The following is a 16,121-nucleotide window of genomic DNA, read 5'->3' on the forward strand; positions in this document are numbered from 1 at the left end:
AACACTTATACACTGTTTGTGGGAATGTAAATTTGTATGACCTCTATGGAAAGCAATATGAAGGTTTCTTAAAGAACTAAAAATAGAACTACAATTCAACCCAGCAATCTCACTACTGGGTATGTACCCAAAGGAAGACAAATCATTATTTCAAAAAGACACCTGAACTTGTATATTTATCACAGTACTATTAACAATAGCAAAGTCATGGATTCAGTCTAAGAGTCCATCAACAGATGGTTGGATAAAGAAAAAGTGGTATATATACATCAGGGAATACTAATCAGCCATAAAAAGGATGAAATTATATCCTTTGCAGCAACATGGATGGAGCTGAAGGTCATTATCTTAAGTGAAATAACTCAGAAACAGATAATCAAATACTGCATGTTTTCACATGTAAGTGGGAACTAAACAATTCCATGGGTACACATGGACATGAAGATAGGAAAAATAGACACTGGAGACTCCAAAAGAGGGGCAGATGAAGGAGCCAGGTGGTAAGGGTTGAAAAAGTATCTATTGGGTACAGTATTCGCTGTTCAGGTGCTGGATACACTAAAACCACAGACTTGACCACTATGTATTATATGCATGTAACAAAACTGCACTTACATCCCTTGAATCTATAAAAATAATTTAAAAATAAAGAAAAGAAAATTAGTGAAGGAGTGTAACCACTTTGGAAGGTGGTGAAAACAGATAATGTAAGTACTGAAAATAGACTTTAAGATTTAGCAGTAGCAGTTGAGCTAAGAAACAGTTTGATATCTCCTCGTTAACCATGTCCACAGAGGGGTCCATATTTTTCTTCTTTATGAAACCAGACCTGCCTCATGAGGTAGATGCATTGAGGACACATTGCAAATTTTCAATAAAGGTCCTGAAACACATGAGTATTTTCATGGAATGGAAATTAAGAATTGAAAAAAAAAAAAAAAAAAAAGTAAAAAAGAATAGAAGTGAAACCAAATTTCCCAAAGCAAAGATTTCTGGGATTAAGAGATGAGATGACATGAGTGGAGCTGAGTGTGCCATGCACTTCTTGAGGGGCAATATGAGTTTGGGGAAGGAAAAATGCAGTAAAATGAGAAAAGATTAGGCCTTGATAGTGCATAGCAAATTATTGTAGCATGCCTCCTCACCATATGCTCATTCCATGATAAATTCATGTTCCAAGATGAAATGAGAAATTAAGATGCATGGGTTTGGAGATTCTGGAAAGCGTAATAATAAAAGGAACCTGCATGATAAAAAAAATCCCAAGCCAAAAAACCACACCCAACAGATAGTCTTTTTCAAAGTTCAATTATTACACACATTTCTCTGCCTTATCAACTTGGGGTGTTATTCTGCAATGTATCAAATCTTTACAATTTACAGTTCCCATACCTGGATTCCTTGCTTATATAAGATTTACTCAGACAAAATCTGTTTTACTGATGGGCTATGAACCCCTCAATTATTTGTTGTTGTTATCTTTTGGTTTACGAGAATACAGGAGTCATGATGTAATGTTGCTATGGCAATGAATATGTACAAATAGATGATTAAGGTGGCGGGGGGGTGTTAAATCTTGAAAAACACATTTGCATGTAAATTCTTTCCAGTGAAATAAAAGAATCTTGCATGTAAATCTTTTTCTGTTATGTGCAAAAATATGAAAGAAAGATGTGTTATATCACATCTTGAATAATGCATTTATATTGTTTATATTAAATAACATGAACAACTAAATATGGTCCAAAGAGTATTTTTTATTAATGGTTCATTTTAAAAGATACTGGATTAAGACTGGATTAATTTCCATGGGGTGTGTGTGTGTGTGTAAATAAAGTATAATTGGGACACCTTATAAGGATTAAGATCTTTTCTTGGTTGCCATGAATGTGGCATTAAGAACTCAAGCATATAAGGAATATTTATAATTTCCTAAGAGTATACTTCGCTAGCTATTAGGATTCAATACACTGAGAGTAGTTAACACCTTACTGCAAAGTTTTCATAGTACTGACATTGGAACATGCACAAGCGGATGGGGAAAATGGTATTTAAAGACCTAGTTTAAAATATTCCTACAAATAAAGTACTTAGGTTTTTGATGTACTAACCTTTCTTGATGTTTTACAGAACTTTCAACCAAGAATTTAAAAGATCCTGATTCCTTTATTGGCTGACCATATACTGACTGACAAGATACGTAACTACTCATATATATATACACACACACACACACACACACACACACACACATACATACTGTTCTTAAGACAAGGTAAGGATCCTTGCCATCTGATGAGGATTCTTTAGACCAGTACTGTCCAGTAGAGATGTAATGTGGGCCACGTATGTAATTTAAAATTTTCTAGTAGTCACACTAAAAAGTAAAAAGAAATAGGTAATATTGATTTAATAATATATTTTATTCAACTCAATATGTCCAAAATACTATCATTGCAACATTTAAGCAACATAAAATTATTAGTAATGTATTTGATACATTCTTATTTTTGTACTAAATCTTTGGACCTAGCATGTATTTTTTATTTACAGCATATGTCGATTCAGTCTAGACACATTTCAAGGGCTCAATATCCACCCACATGTGGCTAGTGGCTACCGTGCTGATAATGCACCATTAGACTAAGCATTGAGTTTGTGTAGAATATTGAAATTATTCAAACTTCGACTTCTTGGAATAATAAGCTTTTTTATTGTTTTTTTTTTTTTTTTTTTTTTTTTTTTTTTTTTTTTTTTTTTTTTTTTTTTTTTGCAAATGAGAGCTTTACAACTTGCAGAGGATGTTGCTTACTAAATTTGAGACAAAATAAGTATGTGGGGAGTAAATCCCTGCCATTGTTGTAATGTGTATGGTTTAACAATGCTCTCTCATACACTTCCCTTTTTGATCCTGGTCAAAATTCTGGGAAATAGGGAGGAATTAAGTTCCATTTACTTTTGAGGAAGGAGACCCAGAAAGTTCACTACATTCTGCTCTTAGGCTCCTGGTATCATGATCTGTTGGCAGATCACAATTTAAGGTGCAGTTATCAAATAATGAGCAAGCCAAACCAGACAAAATATAATGTGTCCTAGCATTTTCTTGCCTTTTTAAAAAAGCATCTGTTTTGTGGGTGTCTGAAAGGGCTCAGATTTGTCCCACATCTCCAGTTTTTTGTTTGTTTGGATCCAGGATAAAATGAGAACAAAGTTTCTTTGTGCTTAGGAATATTTTGACTTATCCAAGGTGGTGGCAGAAGGGATCCTCAGCATGCCACCCACATCTCAAAGTCCAATGACCATCTCACCTCCAATATTGTGATGCTTTGATAATAAAGGCAATTATATACAACATTTCACCATAAGTCTTTCACAGAACTTAGACACCTAGCATATAATTTAGTGCTGAGCTAGTGAAGAAGCAAGCAATGTTTTACTCTAAAGCAATTTTTATGATGCTATCACTTTTCAAGGAACCCCCAACAGTAGTAATAATACCAGTACTGTACTCTTGCTTTTTCGTGTTGTTCAGGTTGAAATAATCCCATTCACTTTAATGTTCAGACTCCATAGGTGAATTGAATTTAGGTTAATTTCTATTAATTGGTAATGTTGCCGTTGTCCTTATATTTTCAGGCACAATCCACATGGGAAACATACCTATTTGACAGTTAGCCTCTGGGGATTAAACAATACTCAAACAAATTTCTCATATATTACTTTAAACAATTCTTCCCTTTCCCTTAATCCGTGTGTGTGTTTGTGTGTGTGTGTGTGTGTGTATGTGTGTTCCCCTAGTTCTTCAATTGCTGAAATTGTAGCTGCCGAAATATCTTCCATAAGTGAGGTCTTTTACTACCAGACCTGGGTCACACATTGTAGATGGCCACATTACCTGGCGCAGGTGGTCCAACTTTGGTCGCCATTCATAGAGGGGAGAGTTCCCAAAAGGCACCCGAGAAGAGATGAAGTTTGTTAAACCAAAGCTTATAGGTCCAGAAGGCAGTCGGACAACTGGTCATTTCCAGGGATGAACAGAGAGGGCGCCCTTCCCCAGAGGCGCAAACGGCTAGGACGTAGTGGTGGGACAAGCGAGTAGAAAGCCCGCGGGGCTCTCACAGCGCAGCCTGGTTGGACTTAAGGACCCTGGACAACAAACGTCAGGAGAGCTAGGGGGCTGGCTCTTCTGCGGGAGGCTATAGAGCGGATCACCAGGGTGCAATCGCCACGTAGTTGAAGTTTCCCTAAAGTCTCAGTGGGGCTTTCCCTCTCGTGCGGAGCCCCCTTCCGGAGTATCTAGTCCCGGAGGTTCCGCGACGCTTCCCCACCTCCCCCTTTTCTTCGCCCCAGCTCTGGGCTCTCACTGCTGGGTACAGGGCCGCCTTTGCCCGCCTGCCCTGCAGCAGCAGGCCCGGGCGGCTGCGAGAGGGCGCAGGGGGCGGAGGCGCGGCAGGGGCGGGCTCTGCCGCCCGCCCCACCACCCCCTCCCCGCCCGGCTGCGGGGCCAGTGGCAGGAGCTCCGCGCACTGCCAGCCGCGGGGGGCGTGGGATGGGGGCGGCCGGGGAGGGGGGCGCCCACACTGACTAGAGCCAACCGCGCACTTCAAAAGGGTGTCGGTGCCGCGCTCCCCTCCCGCGGCCCGGGAACTTCAAAGCGGGCCGTGCTGCCCCGGCTGCCTCGCTCTGCTCTGGGGCCTCGCAGCCCCGGCGCGGCCGCCTGGTGGCGATGACCCGGGCGCTCCGCTCAGCGCTCCGCCAGGCTCTCCTGCTGCTCGCCGCGGCCGCCGAGCTCTCGGCAGGTACGTTGCTGGTTTCTCCCCCGGCGTCCGCGAGAGTGGGAGCTGGGGGGAGGTTTGCGGGTGGGCACGGGGGTGGGGGACAGCGGGTACTCCGAGCAAACTGACCTTCGGGGCGGACCGGGAAGCGCCAGTCGGATTGAGGGGGCGCGGGATAGGGTGCAGCGTGGGCACCTGACGTCTGGCAGCCGTAGGGGTAGACAGGTGTGTTGGGGACGAAGCCACCGGAAGAGGGAAAAGGCGGCAGGGACGTGGGGGAATAAGTAGTAGGGGTGAGGTGGGTGACTAATTTGTGGGCAGTTTGCAGCGGAGAAAATAGGAGAGCGTTTGTGGGTGCGCGCATGGCTAGGAGCTGGGTTCACCCTGCAGGGACCGGGAGGGCTGCAGGTGTGCGTCGGACGCGCTCTGTGCTAAGCCCCTGAGAGCTGCTCAAGGATGGTGGCATGGTGGTGGTGGGAGGTGGTGATTTAGTCTGAGTTTTAGGAGGCGGGGAATACCCCAAAAGCCGCAGATGCCAAGCTATGGAGGCGAGAGTGGGAGCTTAAATCTGTGTGGTTTGCAACGCACATTGCTTTCGAGGTACGATCTTTACTCAGAGTTCCTGGGGAAAAAAATTCTGGCAAGCGCCCCAGAGTTTATAACAGGTCTGTGCCTTGATAGGCTAAATAGAGCCCTCTACCCAATCTAGAAGCCAGACGTTTCTTTATAATGTTTACTAGAAAGTGGGGCAAATGCATCTTTGATAAAATCATAATATGCTGTGACTAAAAGCCCTTTACCTAGAAAACTGTTTTCATTACATTGTCCTGGGTTATGCAGAGGAGGAACAGATTCTTTGCTAACTCGTTCTTTAAAAATTTCTATCAGACATTGAAGTCATTTGCACATAAAAATATGGTGTTTTCCCGTAGAGCTGTGTTTTGTCCGAAGCTGATTATGATGCATTTTGTTTTCCCAGATGACAATCTGTTTGACATTAATAGCTATATTCCTGGTGGGTCGTTTTCCTCTTAGTGACATGTGCAACAGAATGATTTGAATGATGTGATTGCTGTCATGTACAGATTTCAGTGTTTCAGATGGCCTGAGAGAATCACTAAATACAATATTCAAATACAAATTTGATTGTTGACAAAATCTGAGGATTAAAGCATTTCAGTTATCTTTTAGGAAAACAGCCCAAGACTGTCAGAAAGATAATGGGATAAAGTGAAATATTAGCGTTTAGAGTTAATAAATTTATAAGTGGGAGAAAACCAACTATGGGAAAGTCTTTAAAAAATGGGTGAAAACTCTGCTAACTTGGGATACTGAAAGTGCTCTTGACAATTTAATAGAATTTACAAAGAAAAGTCTTCAAGATATCACAGTTTTGATGGGGTGAAACTGCCTCTGCAGGCTGTCTGTACAACTCTTTTTATTTGGAGGAGCTGATAACTTGGCTGCACACATTTTAAAAACAGATTCAATTTTTTTAATGTAGCTTCAAGGGTATATTTTGTTGTATATCCAGAATCTTTAGAAAATTTCAGAGACCTTGAGCATAGCAACATGCCTCATGTTCTTGAAAAGGCGTGGAAACTTTTGACATTGAAATATGCAAAAAATAAAAAAAGATAATCCATTCAAAGTCGCTCACTTAAAATTTGAAGTCTAAGAAAAATGCATGATATGGAATAATATAGTAGAGACGTATTTATTGAAGTTGAACTTTTACAAAAAACTTTTCTATGTCAGGTGCAATCATTTTCAAATCTTCTTAAGAAATTTTTACCCCTCTGTGTCCCACATTAACAATGTATATTGCTACTTACAGTATTTATTCTTAACTTTGTAAAAATCTCTGGCTATTGGTAAAAAGATTCAAGGTAGTTTTGTTTTGCTTTTCATTTTTTCAGTTGGTTTTATCACATGCTTAGCCAACTGTATTTTTACCTGGTCACTTTTACAAATTACACTGTTAATCATATTGGCCATTTATGACATGTACTTGCCATTGTTGGAATGTTATATGAGAAGTCGTTCTTGATGTAATGACATAGTTAGTGAAACGGTGTGACAGAAGGCACCACCTTTCATTTGGCTCTGCAGAACAGGCCTAGAACTTTAAATATCTGAACACATGATAAACCAGTAAACCTTTTTTACTTTGGCTGCTCATTCCCCACATTGTTGTCACCTTAGGGATGTCCATTGCTCCTTTTTGAGAATCTCAGAAGATAACAGCTGGTGGAGACTTAGAAAAACTATTTATTGGTCTGGACTGTAATTTAAAAAATCAGGCTAGCCAGGTGCAGTGGCTCATGCCTCTAATCCCAGTACTTTGGGAGGCCAAGGCATGAGGATTGCTTGAGGCCAGCAAGTTCAAGACCAGCTTAGGCAACACAGTGAGACGCTGTCTCTACAAAAAATTTAAGAACAACTAGCCAGGTCTGGTGGCACACACCTGTGGTCCTAGCTGCTTGGGAGGCTGAGACAGGAGGATTGCTTGAGACAGGAGTTCAAGATTGCAGTGAGCCATGATCGCACCACTGCACTCCAGCCTGGGTGACAGTGAGGCACCATCTCTAAAAACAAAAGAAACGAAAAAATCAGGCTGCTCTGAGTTGCTCTGATTATGTAGGTACTGGATGCCTTGATGTCTGATAAGAGAGACCTGACATGGCTTCACAACATTCATCATGTGTACCCAAAAAAGAAGTGGCAGAAAGTGTCCTGGAGTTCTCTATTTTGAAGCTGTGATTTAGATGTTTCATAGATTTACATATTGTGCATTCTCTTCTAATTTCTTGAAATTCCTTTGTCCTCTGGTCCAGAAAGCATTATAGTCCAGAAAGCCATATGTTGTTACTCTAAAAATGGAATAAGTATCTCCTTAATAACCAGGGTGAGAGTGAGGGTTTCAAGTAATGAAATTCATCCCCCCCATCCCCCTGCACCCCTGCAATACCACCGCAAACAATAATTAGCAGTTTCCACTAAGAGTTTTCCACAGTGTTGCTGGAAGTGAAAGTGAAAGCTCAGGGCTGACTGAGTTTATAAATGCAAAAGATGTTGCCACCTTTGCCCTTCTTTAAGCATAGTCATTTATTGGTTGATTGACACAGGTGTGGCAAGAGGCTCCCTGGTTCCAAGGAAGACATCTCTGGCCCAGGAGAAACTATGATTAGAGATTTCCTCTGAATTGGTAAACTCATACAAAAAATAAAGGACTTTGAGCTGTGAAAGTGAGTAGCTAAGGAAGACTTACCCAAGCAATGGAAGAATGGACCCTTAATTGGGGTGGGGCAGACTGCAGGAAAAGCTGGTGTGGGGAGAGAAGGGTTGATGGTGACAGATACAGGAGCTCTGTTTTGGATATGTTGAGTTTAAAATACCTCTAAGATGCTGAAACGGAGATGTCAAGTAAGCAGCTGGTTTTCTGGGTCTGAAGTTCAGGGGATAAATCTGGACTGATGATAAAAAATTGAGAGCCAAGGGCATTTACCGATAACTTTTCAAAGACGCATTAAATAGAGCCACAGACTTAGCAAATAACGCAGAGAATACCTTGTTAAATTGAATTTGAGATAAACAATGAATACCTCTTTAGTGTAAGTGTGTCACAAGTATGACATGGAACACAAATATATTAAAAATTAATTGCTGTTTAATTCCAATTTAATTGGGTGTTCTGTACTTTTATCTTGCAAACCAACATAAATGAAATCCTGTTGTGAGATAAACTGTTGCTGATGCATATATTTCTGGCTCTTTTATTAAAAAGAGAAGTGAAGACCTATTTTCTAGCCTTCATCTCTAAAAACCTCTCCTGTTCTAGCTCTGTTACTGTCTTCATGTGCGTCTCTGGATGTGTCACTCCCAACCCTTTGCACAGGATAGCTCTCTTCTTCTGTATGAACCTGAAAGGCTGCCTAGCTTTTCCTAATCCTACATGAGTATCTAGACATGAAAATATGGGTGAAAAAAACAAGAATAACTCTTGATTCCCTTGATTGTTGCATGAAAGCAGTTGGTTTTTCCCAAGTTTGCTGTATTTTGAAACTGGTTATTTTCAGATGCAGTTTTGGAGTAGTTTCCTTTTGAATAAACTTTCATGTTTCTCTTTTAGGGGAAATGCTTTCAGGCAATGGCCAAGACCCACTTTGTTGTACTTTTCTTGGCAGTACTTGCATCTCTTGCCATAAATAAGGTTAAGAGGAGAGGAGATTGGATAGAGGCAGGAATAGGGAGGCTGCTGAGCCCTATGGGACCTGTTACTCCAATGTAGTTTGAAGTTTTAGAGCATGTTCCTAAGAGAGCAATGACACGTTTTTTGGGGAAGGGGCTTGGATACATAAATATCATCCTGAAGCTGTTTAGTTCCTGCTCTAGCTTAGTCTTGACCTGTAAATGTGGCTACCAAATAATTAATGTTATCTTCAATTTGAGATCTGTAGTGTCCTCTAAATGGACAACTGCAGGCATGGATCATTACAAAGCTCAAACAGATTATGTCGACATGTATATGAAGAGTTTATTTTAATAAATAATAGAACAAGAGAATTTTCAAGTATAATTCATAAACAGAACAAAACAAAGGAAAAATTCTAAGCATAAGGAGTGTACTACGTATTATACCTTATCATTACACAGTTTAAAATTATTTAAAAACATTTTGTGGGTACATCATAGATATATATATATGTATGGGGTACATGACATGTTTTGATACAGGCATGCAGTGTGAAATAAGCACGTCATGGAAAATAGGGTACCCATCCCCTCAAACATTTTATCCTTTGACTTACAAACAATCCAATTACATGCTTTATTTTAAAATATGCAATTAAGTTATTACTGACTACAGCCACCCTATTGTGCTATCAAGTAGTAGGTCCTATTCATTTTTTCTTTATTTTTGTACCATTAACTGTCCCCACCTCCCTGCCAACCCCCTGCTACCCTTCCCAGCCTCTGATAACCGTTCTTCTACTCTCTCTGACCATGAGTCTAATTTTTTTGATTTTAAGATCCCACAAATAAGTGAGAACAGGTGATGCTTGTCATTCTGTTCCTGGCTTATTTCTGTTAACATAATGATCTCCACTTCCATCCATGTTGTTGCAAATGACTGGATCTCATTCTTTTTATGGCTGAATAGTTCTCCATTGTACATATGTACCACATTTTCATTATCCATTCATCTGTTGATGGACACTCAGGTTGCTTCCAAATCTTGGCTATTGTAAACAGTGCTGCAACAAACATGGAAGTGCAGATCTCTTCCATATACTGATTTTCTTTCTTTTGGGTTATATCCATCAGTGGGATTGCTGGATCATATGGTAGCTCAAGTTTTAATTTTTTGAGGAACCTCCAAAGGGTTCTTCTTAGTGGTTGTACTAATTTACAATCCTGCCAACAGTGTACAAGTGTTCCCTTTTCTCCACATCCTTGCCAGCATTCATTATTGCCTATCTTTGGAATGCAAGCCATTTTAACTGGGGCGAGATGATATCTTTGTAATTTTTATTTGCATTTCTTTGATGATCAGTGATGTGGAGCACCTTTTCATGTGCTGTTTGCCATTTGTATGTCATCTTTTGAGAAATGGCTATTCAAATCTTTTGCCCTTTTTAAAAATTGAATTATTAGATTTTTTCCCCTACAGAGTTGTTTTAGCTCCTTATATATTCTGGATATTAATTCCTTATGAGAGAGGTAGTTTGCAAATATTTTCTCCCATTCTGTGGATTGTCTTTTCACTTTGTTGATTGTATCCTTTACTGTGCAGAAGCTTTTTAACTTGATATGATCCCATTTGTCCATGTTTCCTTTGGGTGTCTGTGCTTGTGGGATATTACTCAGGAAATTTTTGCACAAACCAATGTCCTGGAGATTTTCCCCAATGTTTTCTTGTAGTAGTTTCATAGTTTGAGGTCTTTTATCCATTTTGATTTGATTTGTTTTGTATATTGTAAGAGATGGGGGTCTAGTTACATTCTTCTGCATATGGACATCCAGTTTTCCCAGGACCATTTATTGAAGAGACTATCCTTTCCCCAGAGTATGTTCTTGGCACCTGTGTCAAAGATGAGTTCACTGTAGGTGGGTGGATTTGTTTCCAGGTTCTCTATTCTGTTTCATTGGTCTATGTGTCTGTTTTTATGTCAGTACCATGCTGTTTTGGTTACTGTAGCTCTCTAGTATAATTTGAAGTCAGATAATGTGATTCTTCCAGTTTTGTCCTTTTTCCTTAGGATAGCTTTGGCTATGCTGGGCCTCTTGTGGTTCCTTATATATTTTAGGATTTTTTTTTTCTATTTCTGTGAAGAATGTCATTAGTTACACCTTATCATTTGTATCTGTGAGGTTTCTTCTTGGTTTTCCATTGCTTTGGTCTTCTAGGTCGTACATTTTTCACAGTCAATAGTCAAAATCTCAAGATTTATCCTTACATTGTTTAAGAAATTGGGGTAGTATGTTTAAGAAATTGCGGTATGTTCATAAATGATACAGAAATGACTCTTTTGCTAATGGGACCTAGGAATACCCAAACACTGTCTTCTGAGTCTCATCTTCATTTAAGAGGTGACATCTAGAAAAAGGAGGTGAAACGAGGCAAAGTAACTTTTTCATATTACCTGGAGCTTTTGCCCCCAGTAGCATGGCAAACTTGAATACACTCTTCTTTTCAACAACTAAATAGCCCAAGCATAAAGGCAGAGGAGCTGTGATAAACCCGAACCCTGGATCCTAACTCCAGGAAACCACTGAAAAGCTATTCAGTCCTGGCAAAATGAAGCCATAGAGGTTGTGGAGAAAGGGACCTCTATTTACAGTACCTCACATTAGTTCAGCTCTCATGGAAACTCGAGCAGGAGTTCCAGGCAATAATTTCAGGGGCAACTGTTAAGTGAGGGAAAAAGTAGAAAGTCTAGAAAGAGGTGGCGGGATCTCTTCTACCAAGGAAGCAGGTTGTACCCTTCCCACACTTGCTGTGGAAAAGATGGGAGACATGGCCATGACCATGAGCCCTGTGTTTTTCTTATTATTTGAAAGTTGGATCCCTAAAGCATGTAGGCCACTTGGTTCCCTGAAACCCGAACAATACAAATCACTACTCCTCCTACTTAGGGATCCAGTAGAAAGTAAAAGGATGGAGGAGGTGAGTGGGAGTATGAAACAGACAAGGAAGACTTTATTTCCATAGAAGCCAACACTTGGCTACTTCTCAGGGCCTACCGTTACCTCATCCTGTGCCCCTTGAATTCACTGCTCTGATTGGCCAGCCAGGCTAACACAGCCCTGCTCTGTCCTGATTCTTCACTTTTTTTTCTCTGGAATAACTTCTCCTTTCTGTTGTTCTCTTCTGTCTTTTAGAGAGTAGGCATGCAAAGATACTGTTTCTTTGGAGCTGTTTTAAATTAATCTCAAGAATTCATGGGTGAATCACTCAGTATGACTCAAGAGCTTGGCTTATTATTATTTTTTTAAAACAATTTAAATTTGCCAATGACTTAAACATCCCAAATTAGATCAATCCACTTTTTCATTAAACTTTTCACTTCAAGAAAATCATTAGGATGCTCCCATTTTGAAAGTGAAACACACATTTTCTCCCAATCTATTTTGTCTTTCTTATCTCATGGTTAGTAAAAAGACAGGGATGGATGCTACATCTCTGCATGTTGATTAAGCACCTTATACCTTTCTGTGTGCAACTCCGTAATTGACTGAAATAAAGACTATGATCAAAAACAGGACTAGAAAAAAATCTAATTCATCAGGATGTGGATGTGTTCAAATAGCTAGAAGACCAGATTTTGAATGTTCTCAACATAAAGAAATGATAAATGTTTGAGGTGGTGGATATGCTAATTCTCCTGATGTGATCATTGGACATTGTATACATGTATCAAAACATCACATTGTATCCCATAAATATATGCAATTATGTATCAATTAAAAATAATAATTAAAAACAACAAATATTTAGTTTTTTAAATGCATACGTATCTAAGCGATGTTAATTGAGAAACTGGTAATCCAGATTAATACAGCTTTAAAAAAACAAGATTGTTTTACAACAGAGCCAAAATACATTAAACAGTATTAACTAATCACGTCTCACAACTTTATCTGGTGACATTTTCCTGGCCTACTCCCCTGGAAGTGTATTTTTTTTTTTCTTTATCATCCCCATTTTCATTCTCCAAGAGTAAAAATTCTACTCTGTGGACATTTGCCTGCTCTGATAGTCATGGTGAGATTGCATTCTCACTTAAATTCTGCTTGCAATCTGTCATTTGTATTTCCAGAAAATAGACATTACACAAAACTTGACAGGTTGAATACAGAATAATTATATAATTAGCAGAAGATTCCTTATAGAATAATAAATGTGTAACTGAATGAGACTCTTTTTGAAAATCTTTATTTCCTACAGCTACTCTTTAGCTATGTTATATTAAAAGGCATTCCCTTTTGTAGAGAGAAGAAAGTTGACTTCATTAAAACAACTGGACCCCTTTAGAAGTATAGAGAGTTATTGTGCCAAATCAAGATGATGTTCCCCAGAATGGCTTTTACTCAACTATGTTTTGGATATTGCCATTACCATGAAGGTTTCTTTTTGCCATATTTCCTTATTATACTTTTAATATTTATAAGATTTGTAGTGATGGCCCCTTTAATATTTCTGACATAGGGAATTTAAATTTTCTCTCCTTTTACCGTGATCAGTCTAGCTGGAGGTTTATCAGTTTTATTGATTTCTTGCAAATAAATAGCTTTTGGTTTTATTTATTTTCTCTATTTGTTTTCAGTTATTTTCTTCTCTTCATTATTTTCTTCATCTACTTTCTTTAGGTTTAATTTATTGCTTTTTATTCCAGGTTCTTTAGCAGGTACATTATACCAAGTGTTGGCAACATTTTCTCAAAGGGTCAGAGTTTATCCTATTTTAGGCTTGTGAAATGAATAGTCACTGTTGCATTCACTTAACCCTGCCTTTGTAGTATGAAAGCAGCCATGGACAATACATAAACAGATAGGTGTTGCTGCATTTCAATAAAACCTTATTTATAGTCAATGGCCCACAGTTTGCTGACCCATATTAAATTGTTAATTTAAGACCTCTCTTCTTTTCTAATACAAGTATTTAACTGCTAAGTTTCCTTCTCAGCAACTGCTTCAGCTCATCCAGAAATTGTGATATTGTGTTTTTATTCATACTGAATTAAAAATACTTCCTAGTTTCCTTTGTAATTTTTTGGAGCCGCCTGTGTGTTATTTGGATGTCTGTTATTTAACTGCCAAATATTTTAGTACTTTTCAGAGTTTTTTTTCTTACAGAATTCTACTTTAAATCCATTTGGGATGAAATAACATAATCTGTATGATTTCATTTATTTTGAATTCATTTGTGTTTGTTTTATAGCCTGGCATATGTCTGACCTTGTGAATACTCCATATGTACTTGAAAATACTATGTATTCCCTTTGGATGAGTGGAGTGTTCTGTAAGTGTCATTTAGGTCAAGTTGCTAGACAGTGTTATTGAAGTCTTTTCTATCTTTACTGATTCTCTGTCTTCTTGTGTCACCAGCTATTGAGAAAGGATTGTTGACATCTCTAATTTACTTGTGGATTTATATATTTCCTTTTTTTTGTTTTTTTCTAATTGTTGCTTCCTATATTTGAAAATTTTGTTTTTAGGTACATACACAATTAGAATTATTATGTCCTCTTGATTCATAGTTATGATTGGGAAAACTCCTACTTTATCCTTGGTAATATTTGTTTTTATGACATGCTTATCTTTTTTACTGGTAATATGCTTTGCCTTGAAGTCCACTCTGTTGATATTAATATAACTATCCCACCTTTCTTATGGTTAATATTTATATATCTACTTTTTTAAACTATTGATATAGTTACTCTGTTATTCCAGTTTTCTTGTGCTGAATGTCTACATGTTATAAATTTTCCATTCTCTTATGCTTAACTCATATATATCTTTATATTTAAATTGTGTTTCTTATATAGAGAGCATATGTTTGGGTCCTGCTTTTTTTATCCTGTCTTGCATACTTGTCTTTTAACTGGAGCATTTACAACATATACATTTAATGTATTTACCAATATGGTTGTATGTAATAAATCTGTCATCTTATTTTTATATATCCTCTTTCATTTCCCCCTTTTGCCTTCATTTCGTTAAATTGACTAAATATTAGCTTTATATATTATTTTCACTATTAGTTTCTAAGCTATGCCTCTTTATTTTTAGTGATTGTTCCAAAATTTATAATACCTTTGATTACCACAGTTTATTTAAGAACTTTACCATCATATGCCTCCATTTCCCTCTCTTTGTCTTTTGTGCTATTAATCTAATATGTTTTACTTCTAAATATTTTATAAAACTTAGAGTTATTATTTTGGCTTTAAGTATTTAGTTACCTTTAAAGAAGTTTTAAAAATGAACGTAGTATTTTACATTTACCCACCTATTTATCACTTTTAGTACTCTTCATTACTTGGTATAAATCCAAGTTTATATCTGTTGTCATTTTCTTTCAGCCTGAAGATCTTCCTTCAATTTTTGTAGTTCAGTTCTGATAGCAACACATTCTAATTCATTTTTGTTTGGGGAAAGTTTGATTTTGCTTTACTTTTCCTCCTAAGTTTTATTTTTAAACTTCAAATATACACCAGAATTAAAAGAATTTTAGTTATCACCCATATACTGACCAATTGGATTATACCATTATTATTTTATCATATTTGCCTTGTCACATATGTATCCATTTATCTATCCTTCTGTCCATTAATATATGTTATTTTCTGATGCAACTCCAAGTAAATTACAGATAGCAGTATACTTCATTTGAAATACTTCAGCATGCCTATTACTACACAGAATTCAGCACTTTTCTCTTTGGATAAAATATTTATATATAATGACATTCACAAGTCTTTTGTGTGTACTCATGAAATATTGAGAAATACATTCACCTAATCTCTTTCAAGGTATTAAAGATAAACATCATCACAGTGAGCTCCCTCATGTCTACCTAGTCATATCTCAAAGCAGTACTCCCAAAGGCATCCGCTGTTCTTTATTCCACCATAGATTAGTTTTGGCTGTTGGGTGTATTGTTTTGTAAATGCCAGTTAGGTGAGGTTTACTGATAGTGTTGTTCTCATCACCTGTATTTCTTACTAAGTGTGCAGCTATACTCATGTATTTGTTTCTCCCTTTAGTTTCATTAGTTTCTATTTTATGTATTTTGAAACACTTAGGCACGTACACATTTACAATTTCCATGCCTTCCTG

At 37.9% G+C, this 16,121-nt stretch overlaps 1 protein-coding gene across 1 annotated transcript in view; it reads left to right on the forward strand.

The window, feature by feature from the left end:
* The first annotated feature begins 4,485 nt into the window (after positions 1-4,485).
* Positions 4,486-16,121, forward strand: part of ACVR1C (activin A receptor type 1C) — a 102,450-nt gene continuing 90,814 nt past the window's right edge. Inside the window, exon 1 of the mRNA XM_030915936.1 lies at positions 4,486-4,799. Within this exon, the coding sequence (XP_030771796.1) occupies positions 4,727-4,799 (73 nt within the window). The 5' untranslated portion in view covers positions 4,486-4,726. The remainder of the gene's footprint in view (positions 4,800-16,121) is intronic.

This window comes from Rhinopithecus roxellana, chromosome 14 (assembly GCF_007565055.1).
Source record: "Rhinopithecus roxellana isolate Shanxi Qingling chromosome 14, ASM756505v1, whole genome shotgun sequence".
Lineage (NCBI taxonomy): Eukaryota > Metazoa > Chordata > Mammalia > Primates > Cercopithecidae > Rhinopithecus > Rhinopithecus roxellana.